Source organism: Mustelus asterias, chromosome 1 (assembly GCF_964213995.1).
Source record: "Mustelus asterias chromosome 1, sMusAst1.hap1.1, whole genome shotgun sequence".
Classification (NCBI taxonomy): domain Eukaryota; kingdom Metazoa; phylum Chordata; class Chondrichthyes; order Carcharhiniformes; family Triakidae; genus Mustelus; species Mustelus asterias.
The window spans coordinates 62,177,601-62,202,740 of record NC_135801.1 but is presented as its reverse complement, the minus strand read 5'-3'; the positions used below and the strand labels follow the sequence as shown (position 1 = coordinate 62,202,740).

The 25,140-nt window shown below is 44.8% G+C and overlaps 1 protein-coding gene across 1 annotated transcript in view; it reads right to left on the bottom strand.

Annotated features, from left to right (window-relative positions):
- ablim2 (actin binding LIM protein family, member 2) overlaps positions 1-25,140 on the bottom strand; it is a 357,715-nt gene that overhangs the window by 66,054 nt on the left and 266,521 nt on the right. Inside the window, exons 16-18 of the mRNA XM_078213235.1 lie at positions 11,520-11,602; positions 1,559-1,703; positions 1,317-1,375 (exon numbers count right to left, since the gene is read on the bottom strand). Of these exons, the coding sequence (XP_078069361.1) occupies positions 1,317-1,375; positions 1,559-1,703; positions 11,520-11,602 (287 nt within the window). The remainder of the gene's footprint in view (positions 1-1,316; positions 1,376-1,558; positions 1,704-11,519; positions 11,603-25,140) is intronic.

The following is a 25,140-nucleotide window of genomic DNA, read 5'->3' as shown; positions in this document are numbered from 1 at the left end:
GGTTTATTTGGTAGCAAACGCCACTAGCTTTCGGAGCGCTGCTCCTTCGTCAGGTGAGTGGAAGATCTGCTCATAAACAGCAAACAGGGCATATAAAGACACAAATTCAATTTACAGAATAATGAATAATGATTGGAATGCAAGTCTTTACAGCTAATCAAGTCTTAAAGGTACAGACAATGTGAGTGGAGAGAGCATTAATGTTAACATACAGCACTGGGCTGACATCGCCAATGAGTCAATGTTCAAACTTGTCTCCAAAATTGTGGAATCATGTGGCTTAATTCTCCTCATTGATAACTGGGATTTCAAACTTTGGGTGGAATTTTCTGTTACTGCATCTCGATATAATGCATTGTATGGGCCATTTCTTAGAGGTATGGTAAGATGCTAAATAAATGCAAGTCTTGCTTTCATCCTATGCTGATTGAATTGGTCTTGTGGATGAATGGACTACCTATGAAGCGCGTGAGCACAGATAGGGGTCCTGAATTTTCTCAGAGCTGTTCCCAATCCACAATCATAGACACATGTAAATAGGATGTCCATTGTATTAATGGTGAAGTTGCGGTGATGGAAATAAGAACAGCTCAGAGGAAAGTTTGGGCCAGGGGTTTTTCTCCAAGAGCTAGGAATATGAAACACTAGCCAATTCATACCAGCTCTCTACAGATCTAAGAGTAGGACCAAACTCATCCATTCCAAAGGAAAATGGGATGGGACAGCTAGCAGAGAATGATGCTTGGAAAATTCAGGCAAAAGATAAATCGGAATGATTGAGTCAATATATCTAAAGCATCATAATTACCTGACTGCATTAAATTTATGTGAAAATCTTTGGATGCTGGAATCAGAACTGTGACACTGACCACATTGGAGTTCGTGGGGTCAGTGGGAGGGCACTAAATTTACACGTGACTAACAGATACAACTGCAACTATAGATTCATCTCTGGTGAAAACCTGAACGACTGATGATTCAGTAGCTGGCCATTTTTGCGGGTAGGTTGCCCAGGAACCACACAGAAAAAATGGAGCCTTCCCTAAGCACCTTACTCCAGATACTGATCTTGAATGTAAAAATAAATTGGCCAGTCTATGGTGATTTCCCAAGGCTATGCTTCCCCTCCTCATTGCACCTTTCCCCCACGCAGCCCACCACCAAAGGAGCATGTTCTCAGGAAAGTCTTTATTATATATGGATCCAAATTGGATTTAGCTCTTATTCAGACATTTCAATGCTGGTGAAATTTTTGTGTATTATTCCAGATAAACTGTCATTTAACAACAAAAATCTTATACATAAAACTTGTTTACCTTGTGAGATCTATTTTTTCCATAGCCTGGAAGAGAAGCCGATTTGGAGTGAGGAATTCCTGTAACAAATTGCAATTTAGTCAATTAGGACCCATCTAGATGATTTGATCTACTGAACAGGGGATTAAACAATATCAACTTACAGACATAACATTCAATGCTTTCCAATTTAATGAAAAAGATGGTCAGTTTGTTAAACAACAGAGTGGGAATTAAATTGCCAATGTGCAGAATGCACTTACTTGTTTGAAAGAGCGATTCACTGCTTGATCTTTGCAGCAGTTCTCTGTCAGCAGCAGGGCTCCGAGATGATGATTTTGGGTCCAGATCAAGGGAGGCAGCCGAGGCATCCATCTCTCCTTTCAGTATCAGCCAACTTGTCTTCAACTGGAAATGATTTCAACAGTCATTCACTCGTGACGTGAACAATGAAATCAAAATACAGATACAAACTGACGCAGTTTTTCTTTTTTTAAAACAATTGCTGAACAATGCCTGAAGAAAATACCAATCTGAGGTTTTAAGTAATAGTTGTATGGCTTCAGTGTAACTTGCACATATCTTCACATAATAGTTTGAGGAGGGAAGCCATTAGGCTCCTTGTAATTCATCCATTCAGAGGGATCCTAAAGTCTTGCAATTCTAATATCCAATGGCTTGCTAAAAGAATGCCAGGGTTTTCAACTTCTGTACCCTATCCAGAAGTCTACCCCAAATTCTGATCATTCTTTATGTGAAGAACTATCTGACATTAGTCCCAAGTTCACCTTTCACTAGTTCAGATCTTGTCCTCTAGCTCTACTCTTCAAACTTAATTTAAAGTAATAACCTGGACTTGCCTTTCCTTTCCTGTTGACTTTAACACTAGTAGCAGCCTTCTGTCTCATAAGATGAAGGTTTGCACAGTAGTGGTCAAGACTGTGTGAAGCAGGGCTCAGGAGTCCCACTTTGGCATGGCAGTCTCTGACACATTTGCTGCAGAGAAAAGGAGTGAGACGAGAAAGTGCACGATTTGCTGGTCTCTGTTTTCCCTGGGCTGCCTTCTCAGCCAGCTGAGCTTTCAAGTTGAGCTGAAAAGTTCAAGCAGTCTCTCTCTATTCTCATTTATCTTTCCCAGGCCATGATGTTCAAAGGCAGGTGAACCATGCCTCATGGTCTGCACCCACTTTTGCATTGCAACACACCAACCCCCCCTCCCCCCCAAAAAGATAAAGATGCTCTGACTCCGATATTTTGCTGACAGCAGTGTCAAGTTCCTCATAGAACTGGTCTTCCGCCTCTTGTAGAGGCCCACAATGTTGGGTACTCATGAGGTTAACTGGTCCTGTTTGAGTCAAGAGGTAGATGGAGAGAACACATTCTGAACCATTTGTGGAGGGGACTGAGAGACCCAGCAGTGGTTACTGATCCCCCGGTCGCTGCTGGCACTAAAGAGTTGCCAGCTGGTTTGAGTGGGCAGCAGCTCTCCAAGGCAGCATTACCTCCAGCAAAAGGGCCAGAATTCCCATCTTAAAGCAATTAATTTTGCTTCAAGCACTGAATTGCTTTGGCATAGCCATTGGGATCAATCACGGCTCCTCCCTGACATAGCTAGGGTCGGTGGAGGGGGTGGGGGAGGTGGAACCAGGGTCGCTCCATATAATTCAGCCCAATATGTCAAATGTCAAACATATTAAGACTTTCCGGACTCATCAGCTGTGACCTTGAATAATTCAATGCCATTATTCACAAATCCGTATTGCTTACTTTCTCCTGGTATGTGCAGTAGTTCACACTTATCCACAGCAAAATATGCCACTTACTTAAATTTAACTTTTCAGAAATTTGAGCCCTCTATTGTAGTTTGATATCATTTGAAAATCTGTCTATTTTGCATTGAGTTTCTGAATTCCACGTTTTACATAAATTAGAAACAGTAATTATCCCATTTCCGAGACTCAAGACATCCCATTTCTCCACTTTGCATAACTTCTTCAAAGAGTATGTCTTCTAACCAATTTCTTATCCATTCTTAGGGTTCACAGCGAACTCCTGCACTTTTGAGTTTAACCGTTAGCATTTCATGTGAAACTTTGCCAAATGTCTTTTCCCATTCTTTGTTCACCATGTCACAGTCTAATTGGGTTGTCAGTTTCTCACTGAAATGGAAGATGATGATTTACCAAGGTCATCCACATTTGAATGCAAGTTGACTGCTGTCTGCTTGGATATTTTTGTACAAACCATCATCAAATTGGCAGCTACCCAAGCCATTTTCTCTTATCTGGAGATTGAAAATGGATGATGTCCACAGGGACACAATATACAAATTTTTAGATAAAAGGGTAAGAAATGTACCTAACATCACCCTCGCCTGATGCCTGTCTGTATGCAGCTACAACAAACTGTACTAGTTCCTTGTTATGCAAAAATCAAGTCTCACTGCAGGTTCAGTTCTGTTGTCCCTGGTGCTGTCAAGTTTGGGTCTGGCCACATTGCCACAGAGCACTTCAGTTAGCTGGATAGCCCCACACCACCTGTCGCTTCAGGAAAGATTTGTGCAGAAAAACACCTTTGATCACAGGTCCAGCAGGCAGTTTTCCCCATGTAATGTCTTTGAAGTCCTGCGGGACAAGGAGATGGATGGTTCCCTGAGCAGACTGACAAAGTCATTTGGCAGAATGAATCGTTGCCAGAACTTTCAAACCTGTACCAAGGCCCAGCTTGTCAGTTGATGGGAATGGCCCTTCCTGTCAGATTCTGCCTGCACACCTAGAGTCTCATTCCTCCACATGCCGCCTTCAGGCAGCTGTGGTTAGAAAGAGACCACTGCCCACCTCCTTCTGGAATTTGCCTTTGCAAAGCAGGTTTGGAAAGATATGCAGAGTTATTTTTGTTGAAGTTCTTCCCAATCAGCTCCCTGAAGCAAGACTTTACAGACTATTCCAAGAAACACATACCAAGATAAACATCAACTGCTGCTGATGGATCATCAGCTCCTTGAAAGATGCTGGGGACAAGTCTCCCAGCCTGTTGTGCTGTTTTTGTAGCGCAGCGGGCTGGGAAACTCAAGCGGAGGCCGTTTCACGGCTGCCCGCTGGGTGCCACGGCCTCTGCGAGTCTCCGCCAGCCAAATTTCCAGCACTGTCAGCACCGCGGCAACGAGAATTTTAATATGTTTAACAGGCACGGGACTGAAATCTCTGAGCCCGCTAGCCTCTCCCCCACTGCCAGGAGTATTTCACTCCAGCGGGGTTTACTATAGCTCCCTACTTGTGGGGAGCTGGTGGCCGGACCCCGCTGGGGTGAAGGGGAGGCCATCAAGGCCCCACAGAGGGTCAGGCACTGGGGGGTGGGATGTTCCCTGGGCATTGCAGCTTGGCAGGGCTAGCCTGGGCCCCCTGACACTGCCCAGGGGACATCTTGGCACTGCCCACTGGGCATCAGGCAGTGCCAACAGGGCAGGGTGGGTTAGGTCGAGTCTTGCCTGGACGTGTTTGGGGGAAGCACACTAGCATCTCCACATCTTGTTTGGGGGGCCAGCGATCAAGTCGTGTAGGGGTCATACTGACAGCAATGCAGGGGCCGCAGGGCTGGCCAGTGATTGAGCTGGCCAGAGAATGGGAGGCCGGCCATACGGGGTCGGTGCTGACAGATTGGCTCGTGCGCAGTGGCCCGCTCAGTGCTATGTTGCCGGCCTCTCCATTGCGAATAGGCCCGCTCACTGAATATTTGCATGATTTACGCTAGTGCACTCTGCAGGGCAGAGTGTAGGAGATTCATTTTGAAACTCCCGCTCAAAAAATCAACGTGATTTACTCCAGTGTTCACGCAAATTCGACACTTAAAATTCTTTTTGGGAGAATCGCCCCCGCTATTTATCTTCCAGTGCAAAGAGCTTTCAAGGAGCTGATGGTCCTTCAGCAGCAGTTGATGTCTATCTTGGTATGTGTTTCTTGGAATAGTCTGTAAAGCATAGAGTCTTGCTTAAGGGAGCTGATTGGGAAGAACTTCAACAAAAAAAACGCTGCATATCTTTCCAAACCTGCTTTGCAAAGGCAATTCTAGAAGGAGGTGGGCAGTGGTCTCTTTCCAACCACAGCTGCCTGAAGGGTGGCATGTGGAGGAATGAGACTCTAGGTGTGCAGGCAGAATCTGACAGGAAGGGCCATTCCCAAGTGTTGCAGATTGGCACATTCCAACCTCCAGGGCTTGGCATAGGCACTGCAAAGGCTCAATGGAAAATAGCCAAGAGGGTGGAACAGTGCAAAACGCCTTGGTGAAAAATGTTATAAATTGTACCTGTAGTGAGTCGGGGTAAACTGCGACAAACTGTATTGAAAGAAATTGAACTTTCATGCACTTTTTGTAATGTCAACTTTGAACGATTATGTTTTTTGATAAATTGATGAATAAAGTATATTTTGGAAAAAACATCATGTTTACATATTTAATCCTATTACTGGCACAGTACGGATTCAAGACCAATGGGTCTGTGGTCACCTACATCAATTTACCCTGTTTTGCAAATGGACGCCACATTAGCCCATTTCAAATTTACAGATCAAGTATCCTTTATCTGTAAATCTGAAAACTGAACACATCCAAAATCCACACTTTTTTTTGAACTACATCAACCTTTAGTGCGGGAAGTCAACTTGCTCGTCTGCACTGTTGAGATTTTTGTGGTGAGTATGCGGGAGCGATGCTCCCCAAAAATTTCCAAGTGCTGAATTCACGGGAAAAATGGCATAAATCACAATTGATTTTTCAATGGGAGTTCAGACTTGAATCTCCCACACTCTGTGCAATGCAGAGGTCACAATCGTGAATATCATTAAAAACTCGGGGGACGGGGCCTATTCACCCCGGAGTCTGACAGCTCCGGAACTCTGCGCATGCACAGTGGCCCCGAACTGCCAGCCTCCTGTTTGCTGGCCAGCTTGATCACTGGCCAGCCCAGGACCCTCGCAGTGCTGCCCCTCCAACCCCTGCCAGGGCCCGATCACAGCCCCACAAGCATTCCCGGTCCAGCCCCGACATCCCCCCCACAACTCGGAGCGCCCCAATCTCCAACCCGGCCCCCCTCAGCAGTGACGATCCCCCCCTGTCCCACGGGAGGCAGACTGCCTCCCCCTCCCCCCCCCCCCGGAAGATTCCCTTCCCAGCGGTCCCTTCCCCCCCAGCCCACCCCAAGTCCTCCCTCCAGTCCCGAATGATCCCAGTGGCAGAGTGGCAGCGGGACCACCCACTCCCACCGATCGCCCCCTTGGCCCTGTCCCCATGGCCCCGTTCCCTAGGCCCCACCCGCTTGGCACTGCCCTATGCCTGGTGGGCAGTGCCAAGGTGCCCCAGACATGGGTACTTTGCCCTTGAGCAGTGCCAGGGGGCACAGGCTGGCACTGTCAGAGTGCCCTGCCCAGGGGGCACCACCTCCTGCCGCCCGATCCCCTGGGGCGCCTCAATTGCCCCCCCCTTCACTCCAGCCGGGTCTCTTGCTAGTTCCCTGAAAATGGGGAGCTACTCTAAACCCCACCAGAGTGAATTTGTATTGACGGGATGGGTGATGTCATCGGGCCCAGAGAATTCAGTCCCAAGCCCGATAATGACATTTAAATAACATTAAAAGTAGATTAAAATTACTTACCTGGTCTTCCTGCCGGTTTCTTGCGTGGTCCCAACCGCGCCAGATTTCCGGCAGTGGGAGACGTGCATGCCCTGGGAACGCATGCACGAATCCCGTGAATCGGTGCACGCGCGCATCTCCTGACCCACCAAAAAATTAGTGGGTCGGAATCGGAGAATCGCCCCCATGTGTTTAGTATTCAGTGATGCATCTTACTTTTGTAGTCATTTTATTTACTTTATACTGTAGCTAGGCGATTGTAATGTTAGTATATATGTAGTATTTGAAAACTGAAATGATCTCAAATCCGAAATGCAATTAGCCCGGAGGGTTTTGGATAACGAGCACTCCACCTGTACTAGTTCTTGCACAGCATCCAGTGAATTCCTAGTAATGACTGTTCTGCAATCGAACCTCTCTAAGTATTATAGGATAAATGTAATCTATTAGAGATTTTTTTTCCTTTGAGTCCAATTAGCCAATATGGAAATTTGATTCAATTGACATTTAAGTCCTTGAATTTACTTGGTTAGTTCCACATGGGGAATATATTCTGTTATTGTTTTTCTTTCTGAATACTTGGAGAGAAAGTGATTGTTCAGTATATTTGCTCATTTGTGTTTGTTAATCCTCAGACTCAAGCCTACTTGTATCAATTAGAGGTTTTCCCTTTTCTCTGTCTACCCTTTTAAAATATTATAGCACTGAAAGAATGTTTTACTCTTGTTTTTAGACTCCACTGCTACTTTTTCTTCCTAGGTTCCTTTTTGCCCTTCTGACCACCCGTGTCATGTGTATCTGCATTTTCTTTAGTAAATGACAAATGGATAGTTTTTAAAGGACTGACACTGAACATGCAGGATAAATATATCCCTAAAACTAATAAGTTCAAACTGAAAATAAACCTAGCCAAAAATGCATCAACAGGCAGGTTCTGTAGGAAGAAGTGTGAAATATGGATTCATTAGGATGAATATTAAATCAAAGGGATCTCTAGCTATTCAACAAATGATGTCAACAAGCAGAGTAAGCAGCCTGTCACATTCAGACAGGAAACAAAGTAAAGCACACTGATTATTCTTGATTTTTGATAATCTATTTTGCACTCTGTGCAAGTTAAATTTAAGTTTATTTATTAAGTGTCACAAATGGGCTTACATTAATACTGCAATGAAGTTACTGTGAAAATCCCCTAGTCGCCACACTCTGGCGCCTGTTCAGGTACACTGAGGGAGAATTTAGCATGGCCAATGCACCTAACCAGCACGTCTTTCTGTCTGTGGGAGGAAACCAGAGCACCCGGAGGAAACCCATGCAGACACGGGGAGAACGTGCAGGCTCTGGACAGACAGTGACCCAAGCCGGGAATCGAACCCGGGTCCCTGGTGCTGTGAAGCAGCAGTGCTAACCACTGTGCCACCGTGCCACCCTAAATTATTGGCTCATAGACAGTTGAAGTGAAATATTATAAACAAATGTTTAAAAAGTATATTAAAAACTTAGACCTTTTACCAGAATGAAAAAAAATTGAGCTTTCAGAAATATGAAGTTTATTTTTTCAGAGCCAGGGAGGTTCTTCTGTCGTAGCTATCAAAGAATCTTAGACATTTACAGTTCCATTACATAGAAGGAAGACCATTGGACCCATCATGCCACGTAGCCATATAGTCCCAACATATTTTCCAGCACAGTCAGAACCATTGCATTTCAAGTGCATACAAGTAATTTTTAAATGTCATGAGAGTTTTTGCTACAACAACCCTTCCAGGCAGTGAGTTCCAGATTCCCACTAATGTCTGGATGAAAAATGTAATCTCGTAGCTCCTCTAAAGTTCCTACCTCTTACCCATAATCTATGCCTCCGATTATGGACTCCTCAACCAAAGGCAACAGGACCTTCGTATCCACGTATCTCAACCCCTCATAATTTTCTATGCTTCAACCAAGTCGCCCTTCAGCCTCCTCTGTTCCAAACAATCCAAATCTAGCCTATCCAACCTACACCGCCTACACAGCTTCATTCCTTATGCACTGGCCAAAAGATTTGATTGAATATTTTTAAAGAATTCTACTCCCTCTTTCATAGTAATTCTATTTTGGTTAATATGTGAGTAGTTGAAAACCTCCCACTATTTGTACTTCTCAGGGTTTTGCCTACCTTCTCTTTGCTCTTCTACCTTCTTCTGACTGTTTTTGGGTCTATAGTACACTTCCAGTTGTTTAATTGCCCCGTTTTTTATTCTTAAGTTCAACCCATATGAACTCATATGATGATCCTTCTGCCATATAATCCTCCTCACAGCTATTTATTATATATTTTGTCAAAATTATGACCCCCTCCTTTTATATTCCTCTCATCTTGTCTGAAAACCCTGAGACCAGGAATGTTGATCAGCCCATCTTTCAGCCATGTATCAGCAATAGTAATTATATTGTTGTCCTTTGTGTCAATCAATGTTCATCTGCCTTATTTCTGAGATAGCTTGCATTGAAAAATATACTATTTAGTACTGCCAAATTCCACTTCTAATTTATTTTCTAGTCTTTATTTCTTCTGTCTTCCAAACACACTTACTAATTTCTGCCTTCCATTTCCAACTTTTCTGTGCTCTCTCCTGCATCTACCTTCAGATTGTCATCGCCCTGCCAAGCTAGTTTAAACTCTCCCCAACAGCACTAGTACAATCTCCTGGACCGGGCCATGTCAAGGTGCAACCTGTTTGGCTTGTACAGCCCCCATCTCCCCCATGAGCAGTCTCAATGCCTCAGAAATCTAAAGCCCCCCCCTTCTGCACCATCTCTCCAGTCACAGATTCATCAGCTCTATCTTCCTTTTACTCAATAGCATGTGGAACCAGGAGTAATCTGGAGATTACTACTGTTGAGGTCCTACTTCTCAATCTTTCCCCTAAGTCCCTAAACTCTGCCTTCAGGACTTAATTTTTCACGCTGCTTATGTCATTGGTCCCAAGATGGACTATGACTTCTGACTGTTCACTCTACCTCTCAGAATGTCCTGCAGCTGCTCAGTGACATCTGGCATCAGGAAGCAACTTACCATCCTAGAGTCACATTTGTGACTGCAGAATGGCCTGTATGTTCCCCTCACTATCAGATTCCCTATCACTATTGCTCCTCCACTTAGAATCATAGAATTAATACAGTAGAGAAGGAGGCCATTCAGCCCATCAAGTCTGTACTGACCACATCCCACCCAGGCCCTATTCCCGTAACCTGACACATTTACTCTGCTAATCCCCCTGACACAAGGGTCAATTTAGCATGGCCAATCAACCTAAACCACACATCTTTGGACTGTGGGAGGAAACTGGAGCACCCGGAGGAAACCCACGCAGACACAAGGACAACGTGCAAACTCCACACAGTGGAGACATTGACCCGAGGCCAGAATTGAACCTGGGTCCCTGTCACTGTGAGGCAGCAGTGCTAACCACTGTGCCACCGTGCCACACTATGCTGAGCAGCTGAGCCACCTATGATGTCATAGACTTGGCTCTGGCTGCACTCCCTAGAGGAACCAGCAGTTTCAGAACTGAATGCTGGTTGGAGAGTGAGATGCACACATGGGATCCCTGCTCTGCTTGCCTGGTGCTTCTTGTCCTTCTGGTAGTCACCTATTCCCTTTCTGACTTAGTAGGTCTTGTCATTACATACCCAGTTACATCTCAATAACAAGATGTTACATTTTTGGGTTTTTAGGTAAAAAGGGAATTTCTCATCAGTTTGGTGATTTCTAATTTAATGCAGTCTGCAGAGACTTCAATAATGCATGCTATAGAGAAGTATAGAATCACTGATAGCAATGTCTGGATTTCTGTGTTTAACTGTACATGAATGGACTCCAGGAATTGCTGTCAATTTTAGAGGAGCAATGATCTACAAAATCTGGATGATTTCAGTAATGCAAAACTTCACAAAAAAGAGACCTAAGCAAATAGATGAAAATGAACAGCGTTGGCTACTTGTATTTCAGATAAAAGGAGTGAAAACCATATCTGTAATTTTGTATTAATTTCAGAAAAATATACTTTCAAAGTGCAGAAATTACCATTATTCTACATATCAATGAATTCTCAACAAGAATCTAGCTAAATATCTATAGATGAGTGAGATTCTGAAGTTATGCCATTGCATGCTTGCATATGAATGCCTAAATTGTAGGTTTGAAATTGCTTACCTCACTATATTAGCAATAATGTTACTTCCTATGTAAATGGGTTAGCCACATAAATAACAGAGAGAGCAATTTTAGATGAAAATATTCAATGTTTTTGCTAAAACATGATATAATTTCCTCAGATCAGAATGTCTATAAAAAGGAAACAATTAATGTGGTGTATTTACAGGGCCTTTCATGGCTTCAGGCCATCTCGCCAATAAAGTATTTTTGAAGTGTAGTTACTGTTGTAATGTAGGAAATGTGGCAGCCAAGTTCCAACATACAATGAAGACATGCTCATATTATTTTTTTCAATTATGTCGATGCAACAATAAAGCTTGGACTCCAGGGAGAATTATCCTGCTTTCCATCAAATAGTGTCACAGGACCTTTAATGCCTACCTGTTTAATGTCTTACCTTTTTGCCATCTTGATCAAAATAAATATGTCCTCCTTCTTCATCGTCTTCACTCCAAAATCCTCTGCTTCGCCAATCACCTACTATAATATAATGAAGTCAGTGTTAGCCTGGAAAATTGTGTAAGACTTTCAAATTCCCTTTTCTAAACTGATGACATGAAATACAAGCCCCCAAATTTGAGGAAGTGTTGGTGTAGTGGTATTGTCACTGACTACGAAACCAGAGACTCAGGGTAATGCTCTGGAGGCCCAGGTTACCTGGCACCGGGTTCGATCCCACCACAGCAGATGGTAACATTTGAATTCAATATAAAAAAAACCCCTGGAATTAAGGGTCTAATGATGATAATGAAACTGTTGTCGATTGTGGTAAATACCCATTTGGTTCACTAATGTTCTTTAAGGAAGGAAATCTGCATCCTTACCCAGTCTGGCCTACATGTGACTCCAGACCTACAGCAATGTGCTTGACTCTCAAATGCTTTCTGAAATGATCAAGCAAGCCACTCAATTCAAGGGCAATTAGAGATAGGCAATAAATGGTAGCCATGCCGCAACACCACATCCCATGAAAGAATGAAGAAAACAAATTCCTGGATTTCTTTGATGCATTTAAAAATATATATTTCATAGGATGTGGGCATTGCTGGCAAGGCCAACATTTGTTTCCCATCCTTAATTGCCCTTGAATTGAGCAAATGTACAAGGCCATTCTGGTGGTGGTGGTGGGTGAGGGGTGCTTAAGAGTCAAACTTTGCTATGGATCTGGAGTCACATGTAAGCCACACTAGGTAAGAATGACAGATTTCCTTCCCTAAAGTGCATCAGTGAATCAGATGGGTTTTTATAACAATCAACGACATTTGCAGTCACCATTACCGATACTAGCTTTCAATTCCAGATTTTTATTAATGAATTAAATTGAATCCATGTCCCCAGAACATTGGCCTGGGCCTCTGGATTACAGGTCCAGTGACATTATCACAATACCACCATCTCCCCCAACTGGCATTTGTCCTGTGATGGATTAGCATAATATAAATCTAAAACACCGCTAGTTTCATTGCCTGAGTGCTGCCCATTAATGTCATTACTGGAAAAGGTGTTTAACATTATTATTTAATTAACCTTGTCGACAGAATTTGTGATTGGATCACATCAAGGGCAAATGGTTGGCAATTCTATTGGCAAAGGGAGCTTCAAAGGTTTGTACCCCAAGTACTTGACTAACAGTTTGTGCCCCCAGGACACTGTGAATAGCTCTTGTGAAAATCAATTAGGTGGATATTGCACAGTGGCACATATCCATGTTGTGAATTATTGAATCATTTAACAAGGTTCTAACATCTCTGGAAAATCTAATTCTATAAATTGATGCAAAATCCCTTGATTTTACCCACTATCAATTTCAAACTGACAACCTTAAAAATTCAATTATTTTTTTACCATTTTGGAATAAATTAAGAACATATTTGTTTATTTTTTTCTCGACTATTAGAACCTAGATAAACAAAATTAGGCTTCAGTAAATGATAATAAAAAATCGCTGATCTTGTATTGACTTCCCCGTCTTACATTGCATTGTATATTACATTCAATGGATAGCGACATTAAAGTATGAAATGAACAATATAGTTGACTTAAAAACAGAAAATGCTGAAAAACCTCAGCAGGTCTGGCAGCATCTGTGGAGAGAGAAGCAGAGTTAATGGGCTCAGTCTTATGAAAAAAGTGCCGAATGAGCGAGAAAATGGGAGACTTTCAGACCAGTTTTTTGAAAATGTAATCTTATGACATTCTGTCACTTTTTTGGACAGAAGTGCAATTGGGGGGGGGGGGGGGGTGTGGTGACTGGTAGTGCTTCAACTTGGAGGAATACTGATTAATCAGCTGAGAGGGGAGGGGGGTACAGTATGAGGTAATCAGCAAGAGGTTTTCTTGTCCATGTTTGGCTTGATGCCATGAGACCTCATGAGGTCCAGAGTCAATGTTGAGGATTCTCAGGGCAACTCCCTCCCGACTGTATACCACTGTGTTGCTACCCTTGCTGGGTCTGTCCTGCCAGCAAGATAGGACATACCTAGGAATAATGGTGGTGGTGTCTTGGACATTATCTGTAAGATATGAGTCCATGAGTATGACTATGTCAAAGTTGCTTGTGAATTTGTGGTGGGAAGAATGCTGAAATGTTTGTTACCTTACTGTGTTTTTCAGAGAAGCCAGGGGTCCAGGTGTTGCTTGACTAGTCTGTGAGACAGCTCTCCCAATTTGTGCACAATCCCCCATATGTTAGTAGGGAGGACTTTACAGGATCAATAGAGCTGAGTTTGCCATTGTCATTTCTAGTGCCTAGGTTGATGCCAGGTGGTCTGTTTGGTTTTATTCCTTTTTATTGACTTTATAGTGGTTTGATACAATCAAGTGGATTGCTAGACCATTTCAGAGAAAACCACATTGCTGTGGATATGGAGTAGGCCAGACCAGGTAAGGACAACAGATTTCCTAGTGAAACACATGGGTTTTTATGACAATCAACAACAGTTTCATGGTCATCATTAGACTTTTAATTCCAGATTTTTCTTTAATTTAGATCCCATCATCTACATCCAGAGTCCCAGGCATTGTCCTGGGACTCTGGATTACTGGTCCAGTGACAATACCACTAGTTAGAAGTGCAATTCTCACCAGTGATAGGGGAATGACTGGTAGTGCTTCAACTTTTCTCATATTTTTTCTATTACTTTTCACTTTCCACATGCATGATCTTTTCTGCACATTTCCAACTTTCTATGTTTAAGTCCCAAATAGCTGCAGCAATTAACTGGTGTTTCTCTAGGAATTTGTGGTAGGTGGAATGCTGAAATGTTTGTTACCTTACTGTGTTTTTCAGAGAAGCCAGGGGTCCAGGTGTGGGTTGGAATGGAGACCAAACTTTTGGTTAAAAAACTTGCATTCATTCATTCATAATGTTCCACTTTCTTAAAAGTAACTCCTTTCACTAAAAGCAGATAACAGTATCAATTGTCCAGACCTTTTAAAGTGTCAAAGCTGACATTGCAAGTGCTTGAAATCTCTTTATTTTGTGTAACTAAACATTGTGTGATTGACAGAAAACATCAGAGAGCCAGTGCTGTCAATCAAGCAATGTTTTCCCTGGGGATCAGATGTTTCAACAGTCTAATGGATGCCCACGCTCTAAGCCAGACCTCATTATGATTATTTGTTAAGAGCCCAGACATCCATTAGACTGCATTTTTAACACATTCTATTGTCACTAAAGTGTACATTGATTCTCTGCAGTGGGTAAATGGGCATGGAAGTGTCATAGCTTGGCACAGGGTGATGAAGGGTCATGGTTACGTGGGTGGAGGGGGATAGCTTGGCAGGGGGTATGAGGGCCATGGGGGTGGAAGGGGGTATAACTTTACATGGAGGTTATGAGGAGCCAAATGTGATGGATGGAAGGTCATGAGGTGGGAGAGATGGGGCATGGGAGTGTGTGTGCTGGGGGTGAGTTGTGAATGCTGGGGGTGAGATTTGAATGCTTGAAGGCATTATGGTTTTTATTATAACTGGGATGAAATCCCATAGCACCAAGGTGGGTCTTTCCCACAACCTACTCCAGCAGCCCCTGTAGCTGCCTCTGAACCCTTCTCAGGGTTACCTGTCCCAAATGCAGCCCACACCTGCACTTCCACAATGAAAATCCTGTCTTGCAGGCACTTTCTCCTGAGGCAGGTACGCTGAGCCGGGAAATTTCCTGATGCCCGCTATGTACCTCGAAGATTAAAATCCAACCCTGCATCTCAAATGACAAAGTGACAAATAATATTCTTTATGCTTCTCTTTACCTCAGTTATGGCAGATTGACCCTCTGCAGAAAAGAGCTTGGCATTATTACTGATTAAAGTGCGTTAATACTGTTAAGGACTTAAAAGACTCTTAAGGATTTGGAAAGTTTATTGAGTTAAGCATGCCAGTGTTTATCTTGACATTGACATAAATTTATAAATGTGCTAATGTAAAGAGAAGGACAATGGCTTCATTCTTTTGTCGAAATAAGCAGATACTAAAATAAATGGTTTTGTAGGAATCTTGCTCATGTTATTAAACTAAAAAATGATTGCTAGGAACAGCCAGTAGAGCAGCCATGGGTTGCCAATAGGCTAAACACTACCTGCTGGTCCCATTTTGTTAAAATGTAGCCTGAGTAACGTTCTTTCTTACTTTTTATCAGGAAATAGCTACATTAAATACATGAATTACAACCACAAAAATACTGAAACTTTATTTATTGCGGTAGTGGTGGAGTGAGTGTAAAAGCACCTTCCTAACAGCAGTGTGGGTGGTGTAACCTTCATCACATTGACTGCAGTGGTTTAAGAAGGCAGTTCACCGCCACCTACATAAAGGCAATTAGAGATGGGCAATAAACGTTGGCCTAGCCAACAATGCCCACATCATGTGAAACAATTCAAAACTGTCACAGGCTCAAATGAGTTTGCTAAATGCTTGAGAAATACCAGCAGGAAATTGATCGCACGTACTGGGAAGTGAATGCCAATCTGATTGCAAGACATAATAAGAAGTTTAACAACACCAGGTTAAAGTCCAACAGGTTTATTTGGTAGCAAAAGTGGCTTTTGCTACCAAATAAACCTGTTGGACTTTAACCTGGTGTTGTTAAACTTCTTACTGTGTTTACCCCAGTCCAACGCCAGCATCTCCACATCATGCAAGACATAATGACAGAGCTGGCCTGTGTGCAGGAAAGTTTTTATGGGGAAGTGGAAGACCATAATAGATGGGTTTATATTTAAGTTTAACAATTTCTTTGTGTATTTCTAAAATGTTTGCACTTAACAATTTTCAGGTGCACTTAGTGTTTCTAAAAAGTTAAAGTTAAAAGTTAAAGTTTATTAGTCACAAGTAGTCTTAAATTAACACTATAATGAAGTTACTGTGAAAATCCCCTAGTCGCCACACTCTGGCGCCTGTTCGGGTACACGGAGGGTGAATTTGGCATGGCCAATTCACTTAACCAGCACATCTTTTGGACTGTGGGAGGAAACCGGAGCACCCGGAGGAAACCCACGCAGGCACGGGGAGAATGTGTAAACTGCACGCAGACAGTGACCCAAGCTGGAAATCGAACCCGCGTCCCTGGCGCTGTGAGGCAGCAGTGCTAACCACTGTGCCACACAAAACATGGCTGATCGAAGAGGTTGCACAATAATTATTGAACAATGTAATTTGTTTGAATGTTCCTACATACTTGTGAACAGTAACTTTGCAAAAAATGTTTGATTACTTAATTTTATGTCAACTTACTTGCCGTTCAATATTACCTCGTGCTTTTTGCTGAATGCATGTTGTGGTAAACCACTGTTAGTTAGTATTTATTATTATTTATTTTTGGGGTAAGAATTAGTTTTAAGTACTTTTCCGCGGGTGTTATTTATTTATTTAATTTAGTTTTAAATTTTGGCGCGCAACCGGCAGTGGCCGCGGGGTTTACTGGGAAGGGTCAAAAGTTCTATATAAGTCAGTTAGTTGGGAGGTTAGTCCTCTTGTTGCTGTGGAGAAAGGCAGAGCTGTGACTGGTGACAGGATTTTTGGGGTAAGAATTAGTTTTAAGTACTTTTCCGCGGGTGTTATTTATTTATTTAATTTAGTTTTAAATTTTGGCGCGCAACCGGCAGTGGCCGCGGGGTTTACTGGGAAGGGTCTCTTGAGTTTTTTTTTTAGTGCACAGGAGGTTTAAAAGGCAGGTCCCACTGTCTAGCGGGCAGCGTTGGGAGCGGGCAGCGGAGTGAGACGGAGCTGAGTGAGAACTGAGGGGCTTTGGCTCATCGGGCTTAGGCAGAAAGGGCGAGCAGGGGTGAGTTTCTTATTTTTAAAAAATTTTATTTATAAGTTACTTTTCTCCGGGTACCTTGGTAGAAATAATTTGGAACAGAGAGGAATAATCTTCATTCACTTTTTTCCCTGTGTTTAAAAGGGCAATTATGACTGTCAGGCCAGTATGTTGTTCCCAATGTAGGATGTGGGAGGTCCTGGAGGCTCCTAGCCTCCCGGACGACCATATCTGTGCTGGGTGTGTTGAGCTGCGGTTCCTAAGGGACCATGTTAGGGAACTGGAATTGCAGCTCGAGGACCTTCGCCGGGTTAGGGATAGTGAGGAGGTCATTGACAGGAGCTATCGGCAGGTGGTCACACCGGGACCACGGGAGGAGGGTAACTGGGTAACAGTGAGGAAGGAGAAAGCTCGGGTGATGGTGAGCACCCCGGTGGATGTGCCCCTTAATAATAAGTACTCCTGTCTGAGTACTACTGGGGTGGACAGCCCACCTGGGGGAAGCAGCGGTGGCAGTGTCTCTGGAGCTGAGCCTGGCCCAGTAGTGCAAAGGGGTAAGGAAAGGAGGGTAGTGCTAATTGGGGACTCTACGGTGAGAGGGTCAGATAGGCGTTTTTGCGGACACAGACGGGACTCTCGGATGGTGGTTTGCCTCCCTGGTGCAGGGGTCCGGGATGTCTCTGGTCGAGTCCCAGAAATCCTGAAGGGGGAGGGAGAGGAGCCCAAGGTCGTGATGCATATAGGTACTGCTGACATCGGTAGGAAGAGGGAAGGGGTCATGAAAAGAGAATATAGGGAGTTGGGGAGACAGCTGAGAAAGAGGAATGCAAAGGTAGTAATCTCGGGATTGCTGCCTGTGCCGCGGGAGAGTGAGAACAGGAATCGGTGGAGAATTAATGCGTGGCTGAGGGACTGGAGCAAGGGACAAGGATTTGGGTACTTGGATCATTGGGACCTCTTTAGGGGCAGGTGTGACCTGTTTAAAAAAGACGGGTGGCACTTGAATCCCAGGGGGACCAATATCCTGGCGGGAAGGTTGGCTAAGGCTACTGGAGAGACTTTAAACTAGAAAGGTTGGGGGGAGGGAATCGAAATGAGGGGACTGAGAGCGAGGAGGTTAGCTCGCAAATAGATAAGGAATGTAGACAGGGTAAGAGGGAGGTTAGACGAGTGAGGGAGAAGGGAAGTGCTCAGGCTGAAGGTCTGAGATGTGTCTATTTTAATGCCAGGAGTGTAGTGAATAAAGTGGATGAGCTTGGAGCGTGGATTGCTGCTTCGAATTGTGATGTGGTGGCCATTACGGAGACTTGGATGTCTCAGGGACAGGACTGGGTGCTTCAGGTGCCAGGTTTTAGATGTTTCAGGAAGGACAGGGAGGGAGGCAAGAGAGGGGGGGGAGTGGCACTGTTGATCAGGGATAGTGTCACGGCTGTAGAGAAGGTGGACGCCGTGGAGGGACTGACTACGGAATCTCTGTGGGTGGAGGTTAGGAATAGGAAGGGGTCGGTAACTTTGCTGGGTGTTTTCTATAGGCCGCCCAATAGTAACAGAGATGTTGAGGAGCAGATGGGGAAACAGATCCTGGAGAGATGTAGGAATAACAGAGTTGTCGTGATGGGAGATTTTAATTTCCCAAACATAGATTGGAATATCCCTAGGGCTAGGGGTTTGGATGGAGAGGAGTTTGTTAGGTGTGTCCAGGAGAGTTTCCTGACACAGTATGTGGATAAGCCTACTAGAGGAGAGGCTGTTCTTGATCTGGTGCTGGCTAATGAACCTGGACAGGTGGAGGATCTCTCGGTGGGTGAACATCTTGGGGATAGCGATCATAATTCTATCTCCTTCACGATAGCATTGGAAAGAGATAGGGTCAGGCAGGCTAGGAAAGTGTTTCTCTGGAGTAAAGGGAAATACAGTGTCATCAGGGAGGAAATTAGACGGGTAAATTGGAAGGAGGCATTCTTGGGGAAAAGTACCGAAGGAAAGTGGAGGATTTTCAAGGAATGTTTGTCTGGAGCTCTGCATGACAACGTTCCGATGAGACAGGGGGGTGTTGGTAGGGTACGGGAACCGTGGTGCACGAAGGTTGTGATGAACCTGGTAAATAAGAAAAGAGAGGCGTACAGAGGTTCAGAGAGCTAGGAGGTGTTAAGGATTTAGAGGAGTATACGCGATGTAGGAAGGAGCTTAAGAAGGAAATTAGGAGAGCGAGAAGGGGTCATGAGAAGACCTTGGCGGGTAAGATTAAGGAGAATCCCAAGGCTTTCTACAAATATGTCAAGAGTAAAAGGATGAGATGTGAAGGCATAGGACCCTTAAAAGGTGAAGGGGAAAAGTTTGTGCGGAACCGTTAGAAATGGCGGAGGTGCTTAATGAATACTTTACCTCGGTATTCACGGTGGAAAGGGATCTGGGTGGTTGTACTGCTGGATTGCGGAGGACAGAAAGGATCGAGCATGTGGACATAAAGAAAGAGGATGTGTTGGAACTATTGAATGGCATCAAGGTTGGTAAGTCGCCGGGACCGGATGGGATGTACCCCAGGTTACTGTGGGAGGCGAGGGAGGAGATTGCGGAGCCTTTGGCGATGATCTTTGCATCGTCGATGGAGACGGGAGAGGTTCCGGAGGATTGGAGGATTGCGGATGTGGTCCCTATATTCAAGAAAGGGAACAGGGACAGCCCGGGAAATTACCGACCGGTGAGTCTAACCTCAGTGGTTGGTAAGTTGATGGAGAGGATCCTGAGAGACAGGATTTATGATCATCTAGAGAAGTTTAGTATGATCAAAAGTAGTCAGCACGGCTTTGTCAGGGGCAGGTCGTGCCTTACGAGCCTGGTTGAGTTCTTTGAAAATGTGACCAAGCACATTGACGAAGGAAGAGCGGTGGATGTGGTCTATATGGACTTCAGCAAAGCGTTCGATAAGGTCCCCCATGCAAGACTTCTTGAGAAAGTGAGAGGGCATGGGATCCAAGGGGCTGTTGCCTTGTGGATCCGGAACTGGCTTGCCTGCAGAAGGAAGAGAGTGGCTGTGGAGGGGTCTTTCTCTGCATGGAGGTCAGTGACCAGTGGAGTGCCCCAGGGATCTGTTCTGGGACCCTTGCTGTTTGTCATTTTCATAAATGACCTGGATGAGGAAGTGGAGGGATGGGTTGGTAAGTTTGCTGACGACACCAAGGTAGGTGGTGTTGTGGATAGTTTGGAGGGATGTCAGAAGTTGCAGCGAGACATAGATAGAATGCAAGACTGGGCGGAGAAGTGGCAGATGGACTTCAACCCGGATAAGTGTGTAGTGATCCATTTTGGCAGATCCAATGGGATGGAGCAGCAGTATAAAATGAAGGGTACCATTCTTAGCAGTGTAGAGGATCAGAAGGACCTTGGGGTCCGGGTCCATAGGACTCTTAAATCGGCCTCGCAGGTGGAGGATGCGGTCAAGAAGGCGTATGGCGTACTAGCCTTCATTAATCGAGGGATTGAGTTTAGGAGTCGGGAGATAATGCTGCAGCTTTATAGGACCCTGGTTAGACCCCACTTGGAGTACTGCGCGCAGTTCTGGTCACCTCATTACAGGAAAGATGTTGAAGCCATTGAAAGGGTGCAGAGGAGATTTACAAGGATGTTGCCTGGATTGGGGGGCATGCCTTATGAGGATAGGTTGAGGGAGCTTGGTCTCTTCTCCCTGGAGAGACGAAGGATGAGAGGTGACCTGATAGAGGTTTACAAGATGTTGAGGGGTCTGGATAGGGTGGACTCTCAGAGGCTATTTCCAAGGGCTGAAATGGTTGCTACGAGAGGACACAGGTTTAAGGTGCTGGGGGGTAGGTACAGGGGGGATGTCAGGGGTAAGTTTTTCACTCAGAGGGTGGTGGGTGAGTGGAATCGGCTGACGTCGGTGGTGGTGGAGGCAAACTCGTTGGGGTCTTTTAAGAGACTTCTGGATGAGTACATGGGATTTAATGGGATTGAGGGCTATAGATAGGCCTAGAGGTGGGGATGTGATCGGCGCAACTTGTGGGCCGAAGGGCCTGTTTGTGCTGTGACTTTCTATGTTCTATGTTCTATTACCTGTATCTGTGGCACATCCCTGTTGGTTCTGCCCAAGACTCCTCCCCCTGGTCCGGGTATAAAGGCGGTGGCTCCTCCCCCTAGCCTTCAGTACAGACCAGATCTCCGACAGGGATGGCTCCAAGTTCTTGCTAATAAAAGTCTATTTGTCTTGCTCACAACTAGTCTTGACTCGATTGATAGCGCATCACATGTAACTATTTTTGATTTGAATGATAATTTAAAAATTACAGGGGGCGATTCTCCCAGCCCGCGTGTTGCTCTGGCAGCGCAGTGGGCCAGCAGACTCAAGCAGAGGCCAGGTAATGGGCCTCCCACTGGGCGTCACAGCCTCCTCGCTTCTCCGGCCACCGGTTTTCCAGTGCTGTCAGCTCCGCGCCAGAAATCCACACGGAGCTGAATAAATGATGCCAATGGGCATTTACATGTAATTAGTATCCGGGCCTGCTAGCGGCTCTCACTCCGCCTGGGATGTTTACAGGTGGCCCGACCCTGCTGGAGTGAAGGGGGGGGGGGGGGGGGGTCATGGAGGCCTCAGGAGGTCGGAGGTAAATGGGGGGTGCCCCCTGGGCATTACCCGAGGGGCAAAGTGCCAATGCTCAGGGGACACCTTGCACCTTGGCACTGCCCACTGGGCATTGCCAAGGGGGTGGGGCCAGAGGGGGGTGGTGGTCCTGCTGCCACTCTGTTTGGTGACAGAGGAAGGAAGGCCAGAGATTGGTCCTGGACATTGGGGGGGGGGGGGAGGGGGTTTAGAAATGGGGAGATCGAGACTTCTGGGGGGAGAAGATTGAGGCGGACCAGTGATCAGGGGCTGGGGGTCAGAGGGGCTGCGTTGGAAGGTCATGGGACTGGCCAGCGATCAGGAGGCCGGCAGTGTGGGGTTACTGAGCATGCGCCGATCTCAGCTCTGACAGATCGGTGTATGCGCAGTTGCCCATTCAGCGGGAAAAAGCCTCGCCCACAGCTTTTTAATGAGATTCGCGCTAGTGCACTCTGCAGTGCACAGAGTGTGGGGAGATTCATTTTGAAAATCCTGCTGAAAAAAAACAGCGGGATCTATTCCAGTTTTTACACAAATTCAGCACTTAGAATTATTTTGGGAGAAGCCCACCCAGAATTCTTGAGCTAGGAATGAAGGGGGGGGGGGGTGCAATCGGTCAGAGAGGCCTGTGGTCAGAGGCAGGCATTATCCAAGGGGATGGGGGGACTGACAGATGTTTTGTTGCAGAACAGAGAGAACTGCACATGCGCAATAGCGCCCTCTAGTGTGAGCATCCGGCTGACTGGCGAGAATAGGCTCTGTCCACTCCTGCTACTGCCATGAATTACAGTTTGCCTCTTTTTTTGCTTTAAGTGGCATAAGAGTCCACCTGAGAGCTCACTGAAAAAATGGGTGCATTACTCTCCCATTTCAACCCTCATTCGACACTTAGAATTTTTTTGGTAAGATCGCCCCCTGTAGGTACTATTGATATTTTGTGATAATGTGAAATAGCTTGTTTTACAGCACTCCCAAACTTTATTTCAATTAATTGGCATCATCGTAATAAAAGTTGCAAATTCACTAACACAAACTCAAAACTACACACTATACTTGGGCTTAACTCTTACAACTTACCACGGGGTTAAAAAAAAACTAGAGTAACAGCGATGTACCCATGATAAAAAGTGCCCTATTTTCCTTTCCACTGAAACTAATAAAAAGTTAGGTAGTTTCTGTAATCAACTGACCAACTCACAACACCAGTTTTATACTCCAGTAGTAAATTTAAAATTACTACCCATTCCCAGAAGTTTGAATAATAATTAGAGCTTTTAGACTCAAAATTCTGGAGCTTCAGTATCTTTGAATATCTATACTTGTGTACCTTTCTTACACTAATCCATGTGGCTGGAGAACAGATACACCGGGCAGAATTTTCCCATCAATTCCATGGTGAGTTTCGTGGTGGATGGAGTGGGAAAAGTTGGAGTGAGGCCAAAACTCGGAAACCCAGCGTAGAGAAAAGTTTGTAATTTTCCGCTCACCACTTCCATGATTGGTAGATGGCGGGTAGGGTTTCCTGCTGATCCATGGCAGCAGGCCCATTTACATGCATTACCAGCTCATTAAAAACTTGACTCGCCAGAATCTCCTCCTGATTACATGTAACATGTAACATCAGCTGGAATTCTGACTGGTCTGATACACGCTTGGATATAAGTGCGGCACGGTGTTATAGTAGTTAGCACTGTTGCCTCACAGCGCTAGGGACCCGGGTTCAATTCCCTGCTTGGGTCACTGGCTGTGCGGAGTCTGCATGTTCTCCCCGTGTCTGCTTGGGTTTTCTCCGGGTGCTCCAGTTTCCTCCCACCGTCCAAAAGACGTGCTGGTTAGGTGCATTGGCCATGCTAAATTCTGCCTCAGTGTACTGAACAGGTGCCAGAGTGTGGCAACTAGGGGATTTTCACAGTAACTTCATTGCAGTGTTAATGTAAGCCTGCTTGTGACACTAATAAATAAACTTTAAACATTAAATGATGTGCTCAGCTGGTGGCCCTCACTTTGCTCATGATAGCGATTGAAATATTCATAGCTCATCCGCAGCAAGGTGAATTTCTACCCTACTTTATTTCTTTTTCAGATTTCCTGCTTTCCATCTATTTTCCTTATTCATATTTTTGTATATTCATCAGAACATATTCATCAATTTTTATCATGTAAACACCAAAATGTGAAGAGCCTTGAGATGGATTCAATTTAGTCTTCAGTCTGGATGTGGTTTGTAAGAGAATTCCAGTGCCAGCAACTGGTCATTGAGGAGAAGTAATAATGCAACTCATCCATGCAAATTTTTATAGCTGAACAAGATGTTGGTGGTTAGAATTTCTTGGGGGTTCTGCTAATCTTCTGATGGTGGAAGGTCAATAAAAATCTCAATCCAGTAGTGGAATGTCCAAGTCTGCCATTTCCCTGGAATTTCTGATGAAGTTCTGATTAGAAATTGAGGCCTGAATCTTGCACTCAGTTATGCGCGATCTGGAAGCGGACACAATCTGTGCTTCCGGCTATGATCAGCCCTTGACTGCGATTTCCAATTAACCGGCAGCGAGCATGAAGCACACACTGAGAAAGGCTCAGCACTGTTCGGGGTGTGCGCGTGGAAAGAGGGGAGGCGTCAAGAGATGTGAGGGTGCAGGTGGGCTCTCACTAAAGGCTGGCAGCTGCTGTGGAGCTGCCTCAGGGAGCGGCAGAACTGCAAAAATAAAATAAGCTCAATAAGATGCTATAAACTGCGTCAATACTGCAAATTCAAGCAGCTGACAGTAGATCACATGGCACCTCAACTCGCAAATGTCTTCTTCTATTTTATTTAAGTCCGGACATATTATCCTGCACAGTTGGAGATTGTAGTGAAAACATGAGGATTGCGTGGCCGATTAGTTCATCTGCCAAACATAAAATCACCATTAATTGGCTCCTTTTAAATGGCCTAACTGCCTGCTTAATTGTCAGTGGGCATCTTTCGGACTTCTGAGCATGCTCACTGACCAAAATACTGCACGCGAACAAGTGCCCAATGTCTTCACATGAGATTCCGGATCAGGCACACGTCTGCACATTCAATGTAAAATTCTGGCCTGGGAGAACCCTAGTGGAAATTCTTCACTAGCCCTGGAGGTACAACGTAATGACTATTCTTACATT